Raw genomic sequence first — 23,900 nt, forward strand, 5'->3', positions numbered from 1 at the left:
CGCTGTCCAGGCTGAAGAGAGAACTATTTACTGTGTGTTTTTTCACCCTTGGGTTGCAGAGGAAAGCATAAACAAACTAAACGCTGAGTTTGATCCTCTGGCTTAGAGGTTTGACTTGATTTAACCGCTCCAGGGAAAGACATTTCTGGGAAAAAGTCACAGAAATCACAGAAAATGAAACAGTGTTTTCTGTGTCTTCCGGCCGTTTGGAGTGAGAAACAGTGTTTTCTGCATTTTCAGAATGTTTGGAGGTGCTGGGGATGCCGAAACGCAATTCGGGCAGCAACTGATAATTGCCTGATTGACTGATGATGCACTCACTATCTGTCTGTTATTTTGACGATAGTAAAGTCACAGAGGCAGAGGATTCCACATTTTATTGAAGTTCACATCAGGGATTTGGGGTCAGAACAAAGTCACATCCATGTGTATGTACAACATTACACATCTTTTGGTTTATTTGTTAAAAGATCATTCAGCACTACAGTTTGCTGTAGAATCACAAACACCCCCCCCCCCCACACACACACACACACACACACACATATCTGCGAACATATGATGCATATTGTCTAGTGTGTTTGTTGAAATGTGTGTGTATGTGTCAATATGATCATATCTGTGTGTGTGTGTGTGTGTGTGTGTGTGTGTGTGTGTGTGTGTGTGTGTGTGTGTGTGTGTGTGTGTGTGTGTGTGTGTGTGTGTGTGTGTGTGTTGTGTCAGTGTTTGCGTTGTTCAGATGTGGACACAGGAGTATCCGCTCTCACACTTAAAGCACATCTTGACCTAAAAAGGTCATGGTCAATATTTGATAACCTCCTCCTCCTCCTCTGCCTCCTCCTCCTCCTATCTGGTCATCTTGACTGCTTTCACAGCTTTTTCCTAAAATGGCGTCATTTCTCAAGTTTTACAAAGTAGGCTACATTTCCGTTGTCAGGACCCTGTCAGGCTGTCACATGAACCCCCAGACACAAACCTTTGCAAGATGCCCGAGGGTCGTCTGGGAAAAAACACCCTTTTCTGTGTTCTCGCATGCAGCTCACTCTCAATAATAGTTATTTGATATGTAGCTAACAATTTAGCAATTAATTAAATTAACCAATCAGCAAACAAACTGGTCAATTGATCAATCAATCAATCAATCAATCAATCAATCAATCAATCAATCAATCAATCAGTCAAATAGTTGTGCTGCTCCATGTAAATTAGTCACAGATCCTGCTGTTCTGAGTGTGTTGATCATATTTACAGTGAGAAACTCATCATACAGCAAACATTGAATCATGATTCTCACGTCTGACTGTACCAAAAGTCACAAACATGAGGTCACAAAAAGAGCCCAGCCTGCACAAATGGGTGTGCATCTTTTGCAACATCGGATGACCCAGAGGGGTGGAGTTATCCACTGTCCCAAGGCCGGGCAAGGCTCGGCTTGCCTGCATAGCCAATTTATTGTCATGCTATAGACCTGTGAAGGCCTCACTGTTAAGGTCACCTGGCCGCATGCTGGCTGCAGACGTGGGTTGACGTAGTGTTTGTTTGTTTTTATACTTAAGGTGCGCTGAATTTAAATGCTTAGCACAGAAGAAGTGTCTGAAGACTCCCAAAAGTGCATGAGTGCTAACTATTTCAACCCAGGTCTGTTGCAATGACTTTAATCACGCCTTGAAGTTGGACTTCTATTCATCATCAGATGGAACAGCACCATCTAACACTGTGTTGGTGTCTTTGCATACAAAGTAAGAGACAGTCAGTTTCACCAGTCAGAAACACAGAGATGTAGTCATTAGAGTCTAAAAAAAAAAAGATAAAAAAAAACACACTAAGAAAACACACAGATCTAGAAAAATAGCCTAAAAATATAGTAAAAATCTACAGTATGTAACAATGTGCTTGACTTCAGAGAATCCAGCAATCCAAAACACTATCTTTTGGGCTGTTTCGGACTTTCAGTGTCACTAAGGCCTTCCCACTCCCCATGGGTACATTGTTGTTCAATAATGAATCTTCTCTTTCAAGGAACCTGCAGTGCTGGCAGCTGATTGGCTGGAAAAATATGGCTTGCGCATTGAGACAAAACTTCCAAATACCGGATCTATAAATTAAAAGCTATAAATTAAAAATGCATACAAACTGGCCCCTCAGAAGGCACAGGGTGACACTCAAAGATCCAAAATGTCAGTCAGTCAGACTATCGCTGTCTAAATGTGCTTTAGTGTTTGTATATACACGGAAGGGAACGCTATCGTTTTGGTCGGGCATTGGCATTGGTGTCCATGTTTCTTTACAAGAGGGGTCCTTTGTGGCTCTCTGTATGTCCTTTCAGTCCCACTCAGAGCAGCTTCCTCTGTGACTGTCGACTGCTTACCCCTTTAGTTCGGCTCCTGATGGACCTTTTGTGTAGCCTGTTACTGGTGGCGCCGGCTGATGGGAGAAGAGACACAAATTGATGACATCATCTCTCCATGAATGGCCGAAAGACATATGAATTACACTAGCAGTGAGTGGAGGGGGGAGGGGTCAAAAGCTGCAATGGGTTCTTATTGAAGTGTCCGCTCTAGTATACTGTGTGTGTGTGTGTGTGTGTGTGTGTGTGTGTGTGTGTGTGTGTGTGTGTGTGTGTGTGTGTGTGTGTGTGTGTGTGTGTGTGTGTGTGTACCAATTAGGACTGACTCACTAGTACTAATACTCATACACTATACAACATTAATACTAACACTAATACACTAATACTAATTGTTTTGCTTTCTTTTCTTCCTCCCTTTCATAGTTAGAGTGCATTAAAAATGCAATAATGGATCAAAGTGTAATCTAGATTCACCTGATTGATTTCATGGAGAGAGTAGATGTTCCCAATATTTAGTTATTTATTAGTTATTTATATTCTTTGTATGTGACACGTTGAAAAGAAGACAGTAATATACCAATACGTTTTAAAAACAGTAAGAATTCATATCCTGTTATCAGGGGTAAAACTGCTAAAAGGTGTTCAATTCATTTGTTGTTTATTTCATCATTTATTTGTTAAAAGTTGAGCTAAAAAGAGTAGCCTACTATCAGTGATCTGCAATGTACCCTTAATCAGCTTGAGATCGATTGCTTTTGTCTCCGCCCACATATCTAGAATGAATTATGGTCACCTACCTTCCTTAGCATAGTAATAATAATAATAAGCATAATAATTGTAATCTACACAATGTACACAATCTACAAAAACATGCAATAATATAAACGGTGTTGTGTTCACGTTCATAGCTCATATATTATAATGTATCATATCGTTAATTTCAAGCTCAATTCTTACCCAGAGAAAAGGTACAGCACTGAAAATGTAACAATAGTTTTTTAAACATCTTTATTTTAAAAGATGAAAACCCCCAGGTGCTTTAGTCCCAAGCTTCAATGCTCCTGGCCAATCCCGGGGCCACAGGGCGTGGTTATTGCTTATCCTATGTGGGGTTAGAAATCACGCTTCAGGCCCTGGTTTACAGAGTTCAACCCGTGGCTGCGCCCAGTACTGCCGCCCTGTGGCGGATTTGCGCATGTTACGAGAGTGAATGGGCTATTTTGCGCAGTTGTTGTATTTGTTTATTTAGTGAATTTTATGCAGCTGTGTGGATGCATTTTCCACGGTGGATTGTTTATTGTTGTTTTGTGACTTTTGTATGTTTTCTGAGAGTTTGTTTGACACATTTGTGCACATCTGGTGTACCAGTAACAGTGGGGGAAAATGAGAATTATGTCTGATAAATACATGCTGTAACTGGAACATGATACTGATATGGCAACTAATTTGTTGGATGTATATTTGTAAAAATGTGTATATGTTTTATGATTTTCATTCAGTAAAACGCTGTCACAGAGGAGAAACACTCAAATCACTTGCGTGATTATTCTCCTCTTTACAGGGGTACAACATGTACACTTGGCCAAATGTGTTGATTGTTCTACTAGAATGAGCTTTCTTACATGTTTTTTTCTTCTTACAATATAAACATTTAAAAAAATATGAATATACAAACATCAAACTAAACTCTTCAACGCACCTTCTATACACTCTACTTGCGGCTCCTCCCACTGGCCATTTGGCATGCAGCGTATGACAGGTAGATGGCGCTGCGTGTAGCCCGCGTCACACTGGTAGCGGACGATCGAGTTGGCAGGGTAGAGCTCTCTGCTGCCGCCCATCGGCCTAGCGTGTTCCACATCAGGAGGCATTTTGCACATGACTGACGGAGAGGACAGGGAACAGATAGAAACGGAACTAATAAATAAACAATCCAACCATTTCGGTGATCCACGTTCACTCTATGAAGCCTGACGCTTGACCCTACCGGGTCCACTCTTGCAGGTGAAGGGCAGGTGGTAGTTGCAAGGCACGTCGTTCCACTGTCCGCCCTCATGCCAGATCATCACCACGCAGTCCTCCCCGGAGTTGAAGTAGTTGTCTGGCTGGTTGGGCCTCCAGTTCTCAAAGGCCTGAGCAGATCACAATTGATGTTAGAGGAAGAATGAAGACTATCAATGATATCAATGATGAGCGCGATCGATTTGAGGTGATGTAAAGGCTGTAAAGGTTTGTCATACAGTCAGTAGCCGGTAGCCATTGTAGAGGCACCACTTAATGCATTCATCTAGCAACTACCATAAATCCTCTAATATTGACCGAGGCCTTTGTTGAAGGCAGGCTTATATTATTTCTTAAAATTAAACTCTCATGGACATAATCCCTTCATTTCCTGACTTTTATTGCAAAACATTGCACAAACCAAACATTTCCATTTAAAGTTTCAAGCAAATAAATTAACTTCACAGTTAAGTTATTGTAAAAACAATTAGATTAACCTGGAAGGGCAGGGAGCTCCCAGAAGCTGCTGCTGCTCTGCCTGCCTCAGGCTTTCCATGTAACACATGGAAGAGCAGGAAGCTCCCAGAACAGAGCCATACCGCCAAATGTAAATATTGCATGATAGCTATTAAAGTTGATTTTTGACTATAGTGGTCCTCACAGAAGTAGATAGTTGTTAAGCAAGTATGTACATTAAAAAGGGGCAATTCTACAGTGACGGCATCTGCAGAGCCAGAAAAATCCAAAAACAGTAGGTTTAGTTTAGTTGACTTTACCAGTGGGCTGCCATCTGTCCAGCGGAACTGATTCTGCATTTCTCTGTCGCTGAGTCCGATCCACTGGTAGTCCTGAGCATTTGCTGCAAAGAGAAGGAGACTGGATCAAACGTCATCCCCTGTTGACCCCATAGGCAAGTCAGCAACAAGATGTCAAATCCTTTCATCTTTATCTTGGAGCATCTCCATCAGGCCAATCAGTATAGATTAGTTTAGTTTAGTTTATTTTATTGATAAAGGACATTGTGCACAGACATTAATCATTTGCAATAAACAATAAGATGGGTGCACCAGATTTAGTAAAAAGCTAATTTCCATCTGTAGTCCTGTGTACATAAAACATTGACACAATATGAAAAACAAAATAGAAACATTTGCCATTTTGCACAGGACATGGACAGTGCAAAAAGCATGTTATAGTATGGAGAAAGAAGCAAAATAAAATACAGTACCCGTATGATTCGATCTGCATGTTTCACTAGTGCATATGATTTCTTATCTAGTAAAAGTGGAAACAGTGCGCAAATTTTGGGTCACTCAGGTTTATGGTGTTAAGAGTTAGAGCCTTTCAAAATTGGAATTAGATTTATTTAATTATCATCCTCAATAAGCCAATTAGTGTCAAGTGCCAATTAGTGGTGTCTTTAAACACCAGTCAGAACACAGTGACAAAATGCATTGTCCCTCTAAGTCTCGTCAAAATCAGACCGGTGATGTAGCAGTTATGGCCTTTCAAAGTTAGAAAAATTGCCCTTTTATAGCACCCCCACCAGGGGGGCACCAATCAGTGTATTTCTTTTAACAACAACAGTACCCCGTGCACGCATGCACACACACTCAAACACCTTTGCCTTCGATCACACACACACACACACACACACACACACACACACACACACACACACACACACACACACACACACACACACACACACACACACACACACACACACACACACACACACACACACACACACACACACACACACACACACACACACACACACACACACACACACACAGAGCAGGCTACTCACAGTTGACAAACTGCTGTTCATCCTGTGAGGTGATGCTGACCAGGTGGGCGTTGAGCTGGCGGCAGCGATCCTCGGCCTCAGCCCAGGTGTCCCGCTCGGCAAAGTGGAAGTAACAGCTGCCCATGAACTCCAACCAGCCCTCTGCACAGCCCTCCACAGCTGAACACACACACACACACACACACACACACACACACACACACACACACACACACACACACACACACACACACACACACACACACACACACACACACACACACACAGTCAAGTCAGCACAGCCCTCCACTGCTGAACACATAGTCAAATGGACAATGGTGAGAGACCAAAACACAACTTCTGGTGACACATTATATATAGGTAACCTGACGCTGCCAGATGGACGGTATAGCTCCACATAGGTTTCACTAAACCAGTCGATCTGGGAATGAAGTAACCAGACCCGCTGACGGAGGCGGGCACTTTTTCCAAGCTACTTGGCAGGTGATTGGATGACCCATCTGTCTATCACCGCTGGTGGGTGTTAACTTCAACCAATCAGATCGCCGAAGGTGCCTGTGGATGATCTCCGTGGTATTCATTGATTGAGTCCTCACGGTCGTAAAGTCACCTTCGAAGCATTTAGTTAGATTATAACGAACTAGTTGTGTGGCTTAGCCTTCCCAAATGTTGAGGGTCGTTTTTTAGAATTTAATACATAGAATTGGGAACGTTACATTCAATTTCATTCAGACTGCCTGTCACTTCCGCGGCGGCAGCCATGTTGACGAGTGAAAATAACTACAAAGACCATGCGTCACACAGAAAGCCCGCCTAAGGCTGCCGCTGATTCGTCGAGCCGGCATGGCTCGACCAATCATCTTAACTGCCTGTGCGGGTCCAGACCGTCACGGAGAACCAAATGAAATGTGAGTTCACGTGACGGGCTGTTTACCAGGCTAATATATAGGCTGCACACTACAAAATGAAATGGATGAAAGGTGGATTCCCCCCCAAACTCAAATACTGTAATTACATGTAGTGTTGAATTGATTTATATTCTACCTTCCTAGCCAGATTGGCAAATTTTCCGCCCAATTGGGCTGGTTTGGGTTGCATTGTGCGGGGAAAAATGGGCTTGGGCAGGTTTACAGAGCCTCTTGTTTCCATAGACCTCCATTTGTTTGGGTAGTTTTGTGTGTGTTTTGTCACTTTTTGAACAGTCTTTGGGCTGGAAACCATTAGCTGTATCTGGCAACACGGCCTATGTACTTTGGTAGAAAAAAGTGAGGTTACAGTCATTTCCAAAAGCTATCCAAACATTACCTCAAGCTCATCATTACATTTCTCTAGAAATATCCAGTCTGTTAAGGTGACATCATTTTACCTACCATCCTTCAGCTATTATTTCTAAGGCCCATAGACTGTATATAAATATGGACATCATTACAGCTCCTCAAAAGTGAAGCCAAAACATCTTGATCATCCCCCTTGTGGCTGGCTGCAGTATATGTCTTAAATCCCGCCCCCTCCATGTTAGCAGACGGAGCTGCTAACATGAGCCAAACTTTTTAAAAAATCATAGTACCACTCATATATTTTTTCACAAAGATGGTTTCTGTCATTTCTGGTAGTTATGTGTTCAAGTGCTCATTTTCCCCATACATTTTCTTTTCACATATGTTTTTTAATCGTTATTTGGCGATATAAAAAATGGCTTATTGACAGCTCTGACAGCCAATATCTCAAACCAGGGCTGAGGAGGCTCAGCCCGACTCTACTGCACAGACTCCGGTTGCAAATGATGTCACACAAGCAAGATGGCAGCTCGCTGAAACTAGATATTTTGGCTTCACAGCTCAACGGGCCGCCATTGTTGTTGTTGTTGTTCTTCTGAACTTTTCAGGGCCCCAATGTGTCATGTGAATGAAATGCCAAAACGCAACAAAAGTTTGCCGCTTTATGCCGGGGCCGTTGTTGTGTAAACGGTCCCTGATCTTTTTTTGTTTTAATTTCATGATGTCTGCAAGATTAGGTCTCACTTTTCAAAAGCTTGTGGATATTCCATTTTGGAACAAAACCTGATCAACAAGTTGAGTCTGCAACAGCACAATGCTTGATGGAAGCCACATGCTGTGCGTGGTTGTGGTGGGACGGTGACTCACGGGTGGTGCAGTCTTGGCCGGTGAAGCCGTGAGGACACTGACAGACAGCCAGCTCGTCCTGCACAGAGCAGGAGCCTGCGCCACACGGGTTTGGGTCACACGGGTCTGAGGAGGCTGTGCAGACAGAGAGAAAGTGGTGGTGGTGGTGGGGGGTTAGTCAGTGCAGTGGGGCATCGTCATGACAACAGTGAAGATTCTACTAAGTGATGCATACTGATGTGATAAGTACCATGTCACCTTCTTCCTACCCCTGCTACTACCTGTCTAAAAGTTATATTTATGTTCTCCCTACTTTGCTCTTACATTATCGTTCTGTCACAGGAATATTGTAAAGGCGCTAAGGACATTTTTGGTTTTGTAATTTTTTATGATATAGGAATCTAAGGTCATTGTAGGTGCCTCTGGATAATGTCATGTAAATTATGTTTAGCCTGCAGCTGCTTCATTGATGGTGAATGAGAGAATGACTTTTGGATTTATTTTGTATGTTTGACTCTTCTACTCTTACTCACATTTTCCATGCTTCCATGCTTAATTTTCAATGGAAGTGTAGATTAGTTTGAAACTAAGGAGTGGAATATATCACTCTTTTGATCTTAAACAGCTTTATTATATCGTAGGGTCTGGCTATGATACATTATGATCTTGAAATTCAACTGCATTATCCCTTTAAATGCCCTGTAAATAATGGTGGTGAGTTGTGTTGCCATAGGATAGAATAATATCTTGAGTTGTTAACATATAAAATCTAAATCACATACTTTCCACTACTGCAGGGGCCTCCACAACAGCAGGGGTCGCTAGAGAGACAGCAGGTGCTGTGGTTGGACTTGTGTAAGCCTCTGCTGCAGCTGTCACATAGATCTCCTCTGTAGGCCCTGCACGTCCTTCCTGTTCTGGCTCCACCTCCAGCTCCTCTTCGAGACCTGAGTGGCCGAGGCTGGCAATGTATTCTGAGTAAGTCATTCCAGGGGGCAGGGCTATAGAAAGACCCTCAGCCTTCGGTTCTCCGTGAGGGGCTCCACTGCCTGAAATCTGGAATTGGTCGAAAATGCTGCTGGATTCACTGTGGATCCCTGAACCACTTCCCTCCCCGCTCACCTCCACCACCCCCCGGCCCTGCTCAGGGTGACGGACCAACGGCCGCACGGTCACCTCCATCATCTCCTCGTTGCTTAGGTAGATAACGTCGCCACGAGGCTGGAACATGTCCCCAGAGGCAGAGCCGCTGCCTGAGACACCAGACGGAAAACCGCTGGGAAAGCCACTGGGGAATCCTGATCCGAAGGGACGATAGCCGGACACCTCCTGCTCGCCGGAGGGTTTGCCTGTTAGGTCAACGAGACCGTGGTCCACGAAGGAGATGCCGGGGAATCCTGAACCAGAGGCGCTGCTACTACCGTCCCAACTGATGAAACCACTGGTCCCTGACCCAGACATACCTGATCCCGAGAAAGCCCCACTGCTATCAATGCCTCCCCGGCTAATCTCCTGCTCAGTGGGTCTCTGGTGGGTTTTAGACAGATCCACCATCTCCCCATCCACCATAATGATAAATGAGTCCCCACCACTACCACTCCCACTCCCACTGGCAGAGCCTAATCCTGAGGTCAAGAAGCCACTGTGTTGTCCATCCACCCCCTCCCCAGACCCAGATCCAGAAGCGCTAGCCCCAGACCCAAGTCCTCCATGAGGGTAGGTGATGGCACTTCCCTCCCCTGCCTCCTGGGGACCTCCAGAGGCAGATCCCTGTCCAGACAGAACGTCCCCACCACTGCTGAAGGTGACCTGGAAGCCTGATCCAGAGGAATCCCCCGACACACCAGAGACCCCTGATCCGTCCCCACTGGGACCTTCTGTGATGCCACTACCGCTGGCTGAGTGCTCATCTGGTCCAGAGCCATCCACAGGGACTGGAGGTAAAATGGGGCTTACTGGTGGAGCACAGTCAGAAAATTGACACAAATACATCAGAATGAGCAGGATTTTGGTCACTTTACCACAGAAGAATGCATGCGAAATGCATTTAGATGATTGAAAGCCATGCACTAGTGAATTGCAACAAGACCTCTGTAATAGCAAAACCACACAGTTAAATTCACACAGTTCTAAGATTTAGAAACAATTTGCATTTGTCTTACCAGTGGGGGCGACTTGGTCAGTTGAGACAGTTGTCTTGTTGACGACTTCCTCCACCACCACAGTTATGTTCACACTGGTTTCATTTTCAGTGTAAACTACAGGAGTTTCAACTGACGAAACACAAAACAAGACACAAGCATTTTCAAGCTTCCAACAAGGACATGTGTATTTAGAATTAATGTGTACAGTATTTACAACAATAGATTACCCAAGTGAACGGTCGTCTAGAAACCAAATGTAGAAACCATTTCCATGCTGCTGTCTTACCAGTAGGAGCAACTTGGTCAGGTTTGATGATTGTCTTGTTGAGAAATTCCTCCAGCAGTGTCGTCAAATCCACACTGGTTTCATTTTCAACATGAACAACAGGAGTTTCAGCTGGAGAAACACAACACAAGATCATATAATTGTCAAGACAAACAAAGTCTTCAGAATTATGTAGTGTAATTCAGATGGAAATGTATTGTCAGCTATTTTAGCAATCTGGGAACCCAGATTTCAACAAATAAAGGTTAAAAGAAAAAAAGAAAACAGTTTGTAATTTAGCAAGTTTCAATTTGTTACTTCTTTTGGGCAGAGAAGTGTCCATACCCAAAACCAAACTTTCCTTTGTGAAAATCGGCACAATCTACAGTATTTTGATTGGGAGACACTTTTCTATTGCAACCTCACTTTATGGTTTTGGCTGAGATGGGTGTATTTTCTTTTGCCTTGTGGAGATTTGAATGACAAATCTAATCACACCTATCCCCTCCCCACCTTTGAAACAGTAGGCATCGTAGCGTGAGTGCTCGTCGGGGAAGCCCGTCTGGTTGGGGTAGGCGTAGATGATGTGCACCCCGCTCCGGCCCCCTCCGCAGTGGGACCTGGGGCTGGTGATGGGGTAGCGGACACTGCGGTCCTGCAGCCAGCCCGGACGGCACTTGTCCAGGCCTTGGTTCCAGGCGGCATACAGCTGGCCGGTGGTGGCCAGGGTGGTGTTGAGTTTCTGACAGTGCTGCACGGCCTCCTCGAAGGAGAAGCTGTCATAGTCGCTGGTGAAAAAGACCTCACCTGGGAGAAGGACAGAGGGGTTTAGAAGAGGAGCACTCCACAGATGTGTTGAATCCGGGTCTCTATGGTGGTAGGTGAGTGTTACCTCTACAGTACCCAGATGCCCCGTGTTGTGCACAGATTCATGCCAAAAACAGTTCAAATGTGTGAGAATTTAAATAGAAACGATTGGATAGATGGTATGAGGTTCACAGTGCAACCACGATACGATGTAATAAATAAAAGTTAAATGGCAAATCAACTCATGAATGAAATATGACTTGATTTCTCTTTCTGAGCCAGTACTTAATAACTTTTCCCCTACTTTGTTGATAACCCACCATTTCTTGTGAACTCTTGTAACTTGACAGTAAATGTAATTTCCAATCATTTGAATACCTCAGGCTGTGAGTGTGTTCATACTCCTCAGGCTGTGAGTGTGTTCATGCTCCTCACTTCCGAGGCTGAGTGTGTTCATGCTCCTCAGGCTGTGAGTGTGTTCATGCTCCTCAGGCTGTGAGTGTGTTCATGCTCCTCACCTCCTCAGACTGTGAGTGTGTTCATGCTCCTCAGGCTGTGAGTGTGTTCATGCTCCTCACCTCCTCAGACTGTGAGTGTGTTCATGCTCCTCAGGCTGTGAGTGTGTTCATGCTCCTCACCTCCTCAGGCTGTGAGTGTGTTCATGCTCCTCAGGCTGTGAGTGTGTTCATGCTCCTCAGGCTGTGAGTGTGTACATGCTCCTCACCTCCTCAGGCTGTGAGTGTGTTCATGCTCCTCAGGCTGTGAGTGTGTTCATGCTCCTCAGGCTGTGAGTGTGTTCATGCTCCTCACCTCCTCAGGCTGTGAGTGTGTTCATGCTCCTCACCTCCTCAGGCTGTGAGTGTGTTCATGCTCCTCAGGCTGTGAGTGTGTTCATGCTCCTCAGGCTGTGAGTGTGTACGTGCTCCTCACCTCCTCAGGCTGTGAGTGTGTTCATGCTCCTCACCTCCTCAGGCTGTGAGTGTGTTCATGCTCCTCACCTCCGAGGCGCTCCACGTAACAGAAGACATCGTAGCGTTCACTGGCCGGTCTCAGGCCGTAGGATCTGACCCCTGGGAGAAGTTCCAGGTTTCCTGCACAGTTGTCTCTGGGCGAGACGATGGGGTACCTGGGCATAGAACAGGACTAATGTTCCTCCAATAATATAATATTTTATTGTAGGAGCAGCACACACAGGCACACACGCACACACGCGTGCATGGATGCACGCACATGTCCGGTGTGATTTTTCATTGCAGCATCAAAACCCATCAGAATCCAGCTCAACACATAAAGATAATAGAGCAAACCTTGATTATACCCCTTTCTAGAAGTGAAGACGCTATCCGATGCATAACATCCTCTTCTTCTATGGAGAGATATGTGTCTTTATTATGTGACTGAAAGTTTACATCCTGTAACCCAAGACTGTATCTGTGAGAAAATAAATCCACTTTGTAATCAAAAAATAGATCTGTAAGCAAAAACATGGATTTGAAAACAAAACTATCAACAATCCAATCAAAGAAAAATTTAAAAAATAAAATAAATGTTTTTAGATTTTTCATTAATGTGAATTAAAAAAAGTTGCATGCAAACACAAACATTTTGTTCTCAACTCCAAAACATTTGTTTGCAAAACCATTACGTTTGCTTACAAAGCTCAACTTTTCTTTTGCGAAACGAAAAGTTTTGTTTTCAAAACCTGAGTTTTGCTAAACTTTTTCTGTTACAATAAGGGCGGGACCTACAGCAAAAAGAAGTAACGCACGTCCCTATTGGCCAGTGTCGATCGGAGTGATAGCTTGGCAACATCCAATCCAGTACGAGACAAGGCGGAGGGCGGGCACTTGAACGGAAGTATTTCCTGAAGGAATCTCCATGCCATTTTAGCGCCAGTTATAACCACAGATTGAAGAGAGAAGCCGTGAGTATGTTCACACCAATGTTTTTATGTTTGGACCGGTGCATGTAACCTGACCAAACATAAAAACATTGGTGTGAACATACTCACAGCTTCTCTCTTCAATCTGTGGTTATAACTGGGGCTGAAATGGCATGGAGATTCCTTCAGGAAATACTTCCTTCAAGTGCCCGCCCTCCGCCTTGTCTCTTACTGGATTGGATGTTGCCAAGCTATCACTCCGATCGACACTGGCCAATAGGGACGTGCGTTACTTCTTTCTGCTGTAGGTCCCGCCCTTATTGTAACAGAAAAAGTTTTGCAAAACTCAGGTTTTGCAAACAAAAATTTTCATTTCGCAAAAGAAAAGTTGAGCTTTGTAAGCAAAGGTAATGGTTTCGCAAACAAATGGTCTGGAGTTGAGAACAAAATGTTTGTGTTTGCATGCAACTTTTTTTAATTCACATTAATGAAAAATCTAAAAACATTTTTTTAATTTCATTTTTTAATTTTTCTTTGATTGGATTGTTCATAGTTTTGTTTTATAATCTATGTTTTTGCTTACCGATCAATTTTTTGATTACAAAGTGGATTTATTTTCTCACAGATACACTCTTTGGTTACAGGATGTAAACTTTCAGTCACAGAATAAAATCCACTTTTATATCGTTGATATAAAAAAATCCTTGATGCAATACCATTCAGGAAGTGTGGGGGGCAGTAGTGTAAACACAGTGCGTCGCTGTCCGTAATGCCCCCCACACTTCCTGAATGGTATTGCATCAAGGATTTTTTGATATCAACGATATAAAAGTGGATTTTATGCAACAATTTGGAAGCGGCAACATCAGTTATTTACATTCTAAATAACTGATGTTGCCACATTCCAAATGCGATGCCTAACATCCTCTTCTTCTAAATTTTAGAAGAAGAGGATGTTAGATAGCGTCTTCACTTCAAGTTTCTGGCTCAGGTAAGGACTCGTTTTAAGACCTAGACGCGAGAGCGGCGCGGCAGTCTGATGGGAGATGCTAATTGGGTCCCCAGACCGGCTAGCAGGGCAAGTCGTTGGTATGAAGTGGTATTAGTGTTGGACCTGGAGCCATTCAATTACCGGCGGGATCCAGAATCCCTTATTTGGGCGGTAAAATGATGTGACGCTTGGTCTCACCTGACGGTCTGGTCACGGAGCCAGCCTGCGTCACAGTGGTGCAGGCCTTTCTCATAGGCGGCCTGCAGCTGCTGGGTGCTGGCGATGACCGCTCCGATACTCTTACAGGCCAGCTGGGCCTCCAGGAAGGTCAGGGAGTACCGGCCAGTGATGGCCCGGTAGTGGAACACCACACCTGCGGAGAGAAGAGGAGGAGGAGTTTGGGGGTGGGGTGGGGTGGGGTGGGGGGGAGGGTCACACGGGGAGAGGGAGGAGGAAGGTGAAGTATAGAAGGAAGGAAAATAAATGGAGGGAATGGGAAAGGGAAGAGAATGATATAGAGAAAGAACAAATATTAAATAAAGAGAGGCATATTGTACTGTAAAAGATGGAACAATGGCTTGATTTATTACCTATCCCTGCTGGATTGATAACGAACGACATCAATGATCAATGAATCAATGAACGAATGAACGAATGACATCAATGAACAAATGACATCAATAAATAATCAACCTACCTGTAGCAGCCATGGCAGTATCCATGTCCGTCACACTGGGTGGGCGGGGCAGGGGGGCGAGGGTGACCACCTCTCCAAGGGCCTCCTCGCCCTTGGATGTGGTGGTGAGGTGGGGGCCTGGCGCGGGGGTTATGCGTATGATGTCTGGGAAGGGTGTGGTCAGCGAAGGCACGACGGCACCTGTATCCTCTCCAGCTGTTGGGGAGACAATATGACATGGTTGCTTTATGTAAAATCCCTGTAGTTGCTTGATATCATTGCCATTTTAGAGACTTAACATTGTGGTAATACTTCCAATCAGGGGTGCTACAGTATCTTGGTGATGACAGATGTAACAAATATTTCCATGTTAGTAGAATTATGATGTACGACAAAAAAGTGCAAAATAAAGAAATAAGGGCGATTATAATGGCGGGGGGAATCTACCCTAATCCGCCCTATAACCCTTGATAGCAGAATATGTTTCAGATATCTAAAATATCAACAGTAAACATTGGGTGTTGATTCAAAGAGTGAGGGCTTCTTAGAGTGACCATTTCGAACCCACATAGAAGAGGCAGTGAGACCAATTTTTCCATGGACAGTAGCCAATAGACCAGAATGCAATGCAGACATGTTGTGCTTTGAGTAAGTGCTGCAACTTGCTTTTCTTTTCTTTCTTGCTCTTATATAGCTATTGCTATCACTATCCCTCTCTTCCCTGACTCAGGGCTGGCTCCAGGATGAAGTGACTGAGGGGGCAGTTACAAATTGTGAGGGGGCAATTTGAAAATGGCCATGCCAAAAATAATTCCCTCGACAAAAATTCTCCTAACTTCTGAGCATTATTGCACCCCCTTCCCGACAAGCTAGCATGATATAGCCGGAACCATTGGATTCCGTAGGTTTTCTAGTTTCATATGAGCCTAGGATCTTCATTCTACCTTTAACACGTTCACTGCCATTGACGAGTTGATACGTCAAAAAAAATCCAACGGTTGACTGCCAATGACGAGTTGATACGTCAAAAAAAAAAAAAAAAATTGACGGTGGGACGTTGATCTAACCCTTTTACATCTCTTATATAAATATTGGAGCCTCCAAACGTGTACAACCCATTCCACCGACCCACTAAGTGGCGACAGTGCTGAGCACTAGAGACTCCAGACTAGAAAAAGCCGAGCCAAAACTGCAGGGGAACACGCGATGAAACCATTCTCTTACTGTAAAATGGATTGGCGAAAACGCTTTCGCTTTTGCGCTGATTGCTGGCGGTGGGGGATTGCAAATTTGCATAATAGATTATGGGTGCAACACACTTTGAAACATGCAGCATAAATAAGACCAGAATCGCAAAAGAAACCCCGTTTCTTGGGGTTTCTCAACCGAAACCCCAAGAAACGAGAGAGCCCATCCTTGCCCAGCGGCCGCCAGCAGACAGGAGCAGCAGCAGGAGCAGCAGCAGAAACGAGCTTGTGACACGCCCGCTGCAGCCAAGAAGAACACACACGGAGGGAGGAGTTTGAAGTAGAGGGGGGTTTCCTGCTGTTATGGAGGAAATTACTGTTCAAAACTATTGTTTAGATGTCTGACGTCTTACTGATGCCAAAAATGAATGGTTAAAGTGACTGTTCTATCGAATTTCACAAAAAGCTATTTATCTCAGCTTAAATTTTCAGACGCTGAAACCATGCTGTATTCAAGTGCTAATGCCTACATAACTACTAACTCTACAAACTAACTCTTTTAGACAGAGAAAGCACACATTCTATTAGTTCTTTTGAGATATTTTGTGTTCACAGAATCTTAGCAGAAAAGAATCCTCGGGTCTTGAAAGATGAGCCAGAATCCTCAAAAAAAACCTCTGGCAGAAGCTACCTACAGTAAAAAAAAAACGGCTGGCAGTGAATGTGTTAAAAAGCCCACTGCAGCCTTTGAAACACAGCAATGTCACGCCGCGAGAAGTAGAAGAGGAATTCAACTGGAGGGGCAGAAAATACAACTGAGGGGGCAAAGCCCCCACAAGTCCCCCCGTGGTGCCGGGCCTGACCTGACTGACATGTAGAACCTACAGCTGAATGGCAGAACTTCATGTAACTGTAAATCAGTAGCTGAAGTATAAGTAGACGGGGCAGGTTGAGGGGAAGGGTACAACAAAAATGTCAACTACAACATGAACTGGAATGAACTACACATCCCAGATTGAAGATATGCAACAAAGTATCAGTGCTTGGATTCCCCCCCTTAAGTCCCCCTGATGGATCCACCTTGGAAGCAGACAGCGTCATAGCGAGAGTCTGGGTAGGGGTATCCGGTCTGGTTGGAGAACAGGTAGACGGTTCTCACGCCCAGAAGCCCCCCTCCACACTGAGGCCTGGCGATGTTGATGGGGTAGCGCACGCTCCTGTCTGCCAGCCAGCCAGCGTTGCACATGTCCATGCCGCCCTTCCAGGCCAGGTAGAGCTCCCCGGTGGTGGCGAGTCGGGCACCCAGCTTGGTACACTGGTCTCCTGCTTCATAGAAGCTGAACTTCTCCACGGACATGGAGTAGAAGACTCTGCCTGGGAGGAGAGAGCAGGGAGGGAGGGAGACACGACAGACACAGAATAAATACTGTTTCTATCCAGCGGACACATAGCAGGGTTTAGCTGATGTATCTCTTATATCATGTTGATATTGGCCTTTTCTTAAATATTGAATGGCATCCACCTAATGGAGGTTCCTCCACACTACAGCTGTATAAAAACTTGCAATTAAAGTGTCTTTGTATAGTCTACATTGCTCAGTTATGTTAAGTTTCAGTGGCGTGTTTGTGTCACCTTGTACCTAAATGCTAAAAATATTGGTGCAAACGAATCCTTTTATTTTTTGGCATCAATACAAATATAATGTTACTCATTTAGTTTTGCAGTACTGCTGCAGTGGTAAAGTGGGGGCTTAACAAACACCCCCTGATTAACCAAAGCCCTCGTGGCAGCAGTACTGTGAAAACTAAATGAGTAACATATATTGGTATTGGTATCGGCCTTCAAATATACCCATATTAGTCAAACTCTAAAACACTGTGTAGCCCAAAGTGTATGAGCCCTTTCACTATTTCACCAGTAAACAATACTTTGCTAACAAAGCTTTTAGAATAGCATAGTTCCTGACAACATGGCTGCAAATCTAAATGTTCCTGCTTTTAGCTGATGAATGGTCATTTCCAAACCCGAATAACAGGCAAAATTCATCCTCATAACCAAGTTTGTTTACCTGAGTTTGATCAAATATAGTATTTGTAAGTAGTTTTCATGGTTGTTTTTTTAGCCCACTCTACAGTAGCTGGGTTTGCCAATAATATACAGTAACGGTGTGTAGTGAGTACCTGTCATCTTCTCAGCGAAGCAGTACACGTCGTAGGTCTCGTTGGCTTCTCTCACTCCATAGGTTCTCACACCCGGGAACTCCTCCTTGTCTCCAAAGCAACCATCCCGTGGCTCATGGATGGGATACCTTGAGAGGAAAAAAGAGATGTCAATCAACACATGACCGTACATGATAGGTCAGTAAAAAATAGCTAAACCTTCTGCAAGGTTCTGTGATTAATCATTACGATAAAGCAAAACCTTAGAGAAATGTCGTTGGAAATGCAAAGTCTCCACTTCTGGTCCTGAATTGGGAAATGTTCAGTCTTACTATCCCCTTATTTGCCAGCTTACAATTCTAAAATGTTTGCATGCAGTTTGACAATCATCATCGAGATGGACTCCTACCTAACGGTCTGATCAGAGAGCCATCCGGCGTCACACTGGTGGTATCCGTCATCGTAAGCGGCCTGGAGCTGAGCTGGAGTGGCGATGGTAGCGCTGTTCTGGACACAGGCGGCCTTGGCCTTCTCAAACGTCAGGGTGTAGCGGGTGGAGATGGCTCTGTAGTGAAACACAATACCTGGGAGAAAGAGAGATCACTGTAATGTTTGCATGGAATATCTTTTTAGTCTGAGTTAAATATTGGAATATTGGATGGAAATATTGGAGATATTTGATATTGGAATATTTCTGCGTTTTCTTTTGCAGCCCCATTCATTTCAATGGTGTGAAAGAAGGCTGAGATGGAACTTCAAACACTAGCTTGCTGTGTGTTTGGTGGTCCTACAAACTTCAGTGACGTTTGGACTGACATGGTGAGTAGATTTTTGGTGTGAACAGTTCCTTTATGGCTATTTTAATCTTGAAGGGATTATTTGCAGTATCCATGAACTTAAATAAATAAATAAATGCGGCGTACCCTGAACCTGGATGTCCACAGAGTCGTAGTTGTCCTCGATGCCGTGCGTCACCTCGCAGCGGTAGGTGCCTGAATCCTTGGCCCTCAGCTCTGTCATCTCCATGGTGGCGTCGGTGGGCACCAGCGGGTAGTTGACCATGGTCACCCGGTCCAGATACTCCATCTCCACGTGAACCTTGCCCTCTGATGCCACCAGGATCAGGGAGACCTTCTGTTTGGTGACGTAGGTCCATTTGATGCGATGCGAGAGCGGGGCGGCGGTCGGGGCTCCGGGGTCGTTGACGGTGTTGTCCTGGAAGTAGCACGGCACCACAACCTTGCTGCCCAGCAGCGGGCGGAGGGGCGTCTCCAGTGGAATGCTGACGCTCAACGTGCCATCTAAGTCTGGAGTGAGGACAAGTATAGGTGAGTTTGTTTGTGGACTTATTTGTTATATAGTAGAATATATCAGCAGGCCAAATCAATCAAGTTACCATCAAACCTCCTTAACATATGACTACACCTCACTACTAAAATTAACAGCAATAATGAGATGGAATAACGCTTCTTGTCTCATTGACACACGTGTATTTTTGAAATGATATAATAGGGCTTTCAAGTGCGGATGCAATTTTCCACAGTCAGTGCGGACTTACGATCATGGTCAACTGATGATGGTTCCAATGATATCGTTGCGGTGATGAAGGGCAGGAACACACACAGTAGAAGATGGGGTGTCATCGTTACCTGGAGACCAGACATCCAAAACAGTCAACACTGGAATCTACTTTGTGGAATTACACTCAATATACTATGATGGGCCGCACACAAAATGACATCAAGGACAAATGCAGCTTGAACCCATTGGGAGTCCTTTTGATGTTTTCCAGACATACTGTGCCAATATATTAGAGTGATATTTGGACTTTTCAAGTCTGACGTTGCCAACTGATCACAAATTTGCCAAAATCAACACAGCCAATTTAGAGTACCGCAGGGATGATGTATTTTTGTAGTTGGAAGGCGGAAGTCCCGGACTTCCTGGATCTTACGGGGAAAAGCCAATGGGGTTTTAGAATGGGGATTTCACTTAAATGGATAAAATAAGGTCTGTGGTTAACAAAGGTTTATGGGAGCGGTAATGTGGGTTCAGGGGGATAATCTTAACGAACGTGAATCACTTTTATGACTTTTGAAACGTTTTCTAAAAATCGTGTAAAAAAAACGCATTGACGTTTCAAAAGTCATAAAAGTGATTCACGTTTGGGAAGATTGTTCTGCTGAAACCAAATTACCGCTCTCATAAACTTTTGTTAACCACAGACCTTATTTAAGTGAAATCCCCATTCTAAAACCCCATTGACTTTTCCCCGTAAGATCCAGGAAGTCCGGGCCTTCCGCCTTCCGCCTACAAAAATACGCCATCCCTGCAGCACTCAATAGAGTAAGAGTGTATTAAACTATAGAAGCTATAAGTATACAGTGTAATTTCTCTTTACCAGAAATGTACATTTCTGTGAGTGAACAGTGAAATAAATGTCAGAAAGCGGTCTGAATGAGGGGTTTGATTATTTCTTTTGAGTTCTCTGACTGTATGCCACTTTGTTTCTTCCTAACTCCTGTAAGCCTACATTCATATTCTATGTTATTCAGGATACACAGTGCATTTGGTGTCCAGAGTTATTACGTCACCGCCGTTGGCTTCGATGGAAATAGGAGTCAAGAGTGTCTAATGTCGTTTGGAAATAGCATACATGCCCACTGAGCAGTGAAAGCCCCTCTGTCTGTCGGCCCAGAAATGTCTTTAGTGCTCAAATAGGTTCACAGGCAGAGGGAGAAGTATGATTCATTCATCTTCAACGCTTTTCCATTTGTTACAAACTAATGAAGACGGGAAATATGAAATGATTACTTTTTTCCAGCTTACTATGATAACGGTCCTTTCAGTCGGCTGGACTGAGTGTGTGGGTCTGGCTGTTTGACTGCAGTAGCATGCGTGGAAATACAATCCGTCACACTGTTTTCACTCTCACCATAACACACATGTTGCCACCAATGTTTACTGCTGCTAGGATAAGACAGACTTGCTCACATATTGGGCCAATATTGGCCTTTCAAATAGGATATTAGCCAATTACGGCTGTGCGATATTTCAATATGACCGTTTATAGTCTTTCGGTGGAATCATATCTTGATGATATGGTAATTTTGGGATATCGTCATATACAATTCTGTTGTCTAAATTGATAACAAGTACATTTTACACATTTTTTAAGGAAGATTATTTGAATATTTCTATTTTGTTGAGCATCACACCTAACATTACGAGTCAGTTCAACTGGATTTCGCAAACGTGAGCCATATCGTGATATATATCAATACAGAAAAAAATCTTTCTGATTATCGTAATACAGTATATTGATTTCAACCATATCGCCTAGCCCTATAGCCAATCAATGTGATCCACCTGTAAAGCGATGGAGGTTCCTCTCTGACTACATACACAAAAACAGTCAGTAAAATGTTTTTCTTTGCACATTTAATTGATTCATTTTTGCTGTATTTCAATGTTTTACAATTTTTACAATTTCATGGTGTGGGTCCACTTGATGAAAGAGCTGCTAACCCTAAAACCATTTCAATTACATGGATTTCAATAACATTTTGGAGTCCCATGGTTTTAATGCAGTTTCAGAGGCCTGCTAAGAGTAACATTCTGGGGGAATAATATACATTTTTCAGATTATTTTTTGTCTGATAAGGGTTCAAATTAAACATTTTGAATATCAGCACAAACTATCCGCAATCAGCATCTTAAATCCAGAAATATCAGTATTGGTATCCCCCTTCAAAAACCTACATCGGTCGAACCCTAGTTACCACAGTGCTTATTTTGTCTCAACTTTCCACAGCTGTGACGTACAGCACAGTCGACAAACGGTAGCGCTGCGAGCGCCAACTGTGCCCTCATTGTGCTGCGTTCACAAGCCCTGCCCCCCCGGGCAGGCTGCGTTCACAAGCCCCCGGACAGGCTGCAAAACCCACCCGGCCCCTTCAAACCTGGCCCAATAAACTGAAGCGCACAGTGGAAGTGTGAGCGCAGAGCTTGGGATGAGGTCGGCAAGGCGGGCGAGAGGCCAAAGCAGAAAGGCAACGGCCTTTTCGAGTTGAAAGGTCAAAGGTGACTGTGACTCAGCAGCTGTCGGCTGCACAGCGGCTGCTCACATGCGCTGCACACACCAACAGTACACACTCTGAGAGGAACGCATGACAGTTTGAGACAAAATCATATGTGTATGTGTGCGTATATGTCCAGTATATGAATGTTTGAGTGTGTGTGTGTGTGTGTGTGTGTGTGTGTGTGTGTGTGTGCGCGCGCATGCGCGTGCGTACGTGCCTGTGTGTACATACGTACAGTAAGTCTCTGTGCATGTATCAGTGTGTGTGTGTGTGTGAGAGAGAGAGAGAGCATTCTCTGAGTTCCACAAACCCAGGACATAGTAGGACTAATATTTGCGCTGCTGTCTAAGATTTGTCTGGGAGAGAATCTTCGCCCAGTTTGGGGGGAAGCACAAAATTCAATGCAAATATAGGTTGAATAAAGAAAGAAAAAAAACCTATTGGATACACTCCCACTGTTATCATCTATCTGTGATCAGTGCATTCCTGGAGTTAATTTGTACTACTCTACTCTACTTTCCCTTAACCGGCCTCGTCTACTTCTGCTTCAGTAGGTGATTTCCTACATTTCCCAGAATGCCTTTCGACAACTAGTGAACTTGTTGCATTTAGCTGTGGAGTTTAGGTAGAACGCAACAGTTTGCAGTCAAGAAAAGTGTCCTCTTTATCAGAATGCAACATGTCTTGTCTAGCTACTATCAGTGGAGAAATTGGTCTCTCTTCTGCTTCTATGAAGGATATGCATCTCTTCCTATATGATTGAAGGATATGCATCTCTCTATATATATATGATTGAAGGATATGCATCTCTCCCTATATGATTGAAGGATATGCATCTCTCCCTATATGATTGAAGGATATGCATATCTCCCTATATGATTGAAGGATATGCATCTCTATATATGATTGAAGGATATGCATCTCTCTCTATATGATTGAAGGATATGCATCTCTCTATATATGATTGAAGGATATGCATCTCTCTATATATGATTGAAGGATATGCATCTCTCTATATATGATTGAAGGATATGCATCTCTATATGATTGAAGGATATGCATCTCTCTATATATATGATTGAAGGATATGCATCTCTCTATATGATTGAAGGATATGCATCTCTCTATATGATTGAAGGATATGCATCTCCCTATATGATTGAAGGATATGCATCTCTCTATATATATGAGTGAAGGATATGCATCTCTCTATATGATTGAAGGATATGCATCTCCCTATATGATTGAAGGATATGCATCTCTCTATATATATGATTGAAGGATATGCATCTCTATATATATGATTGAAGGATATGCATCTCTCTCTATATGATTGAAGGATATGCATCTCTATATGATTGAAGGATATGCATCTCTATATATATGATTGAAGGATATGCATCTCTATATGATTGAAGGATAT

At 43.7% G+C, this 23,900-nt stretch overlaps 1 protein-coding gene across 1 annotated transcript; it reads right to left on the reverse strand.

Annotated features, from left to right (window-relative positions):
• Positions 1-368: 368 nt before the first annotated feature.
• On the reverse strand, positions 369-20,038 carry acanb (aggrecan b; the record flags this gene model as incomplete). The annotated part of the gene is made up of 18 exons (XM_083654132.1): positions 369-2,424; positions 4,047-4,229; positions 4,335-4,479; positions 5,125-5,207; positions 6,162-6,320; positions 8,306-8,419; positions 9,067-10,239; positions 10,447-10,557; positions 10,715-10,825; positions 11,207-11,500; positions 12,499-12,626; positions 14,572-14,746; positions 15,071-15,265; positions 17,317-17,610; positions 18,417-18,544; positions 18,805-18,979; positions 19,319-19,702; positions 19,954-20,038. The coding sequence occupies 18 exons, from the start codon at positions 20,036-20,038 to the stop codon at positions 2,333-2,335; spliced, it is 4,029 nt and encodes a 1,342-aa protein (XP_083510258.1). The 3' UTR covers positions 369-2,332.
• Between the last annotated feature and the right edge of the window lie 3,862 nt (positions 20,039-23,900).

The sequence above is a fragment of the Poromitra crassiceps genome (assembly GCF_964638095.1).
Source record: "Poromitra crassiceps genome assembly, chromosome: 18".
Lineage (NCBI taxonomy): Eukaryota > Metazoa > Chordata > Actinopteri > Beryciformes > Melamphaidae > Poromitra > Poromitra crassiceps.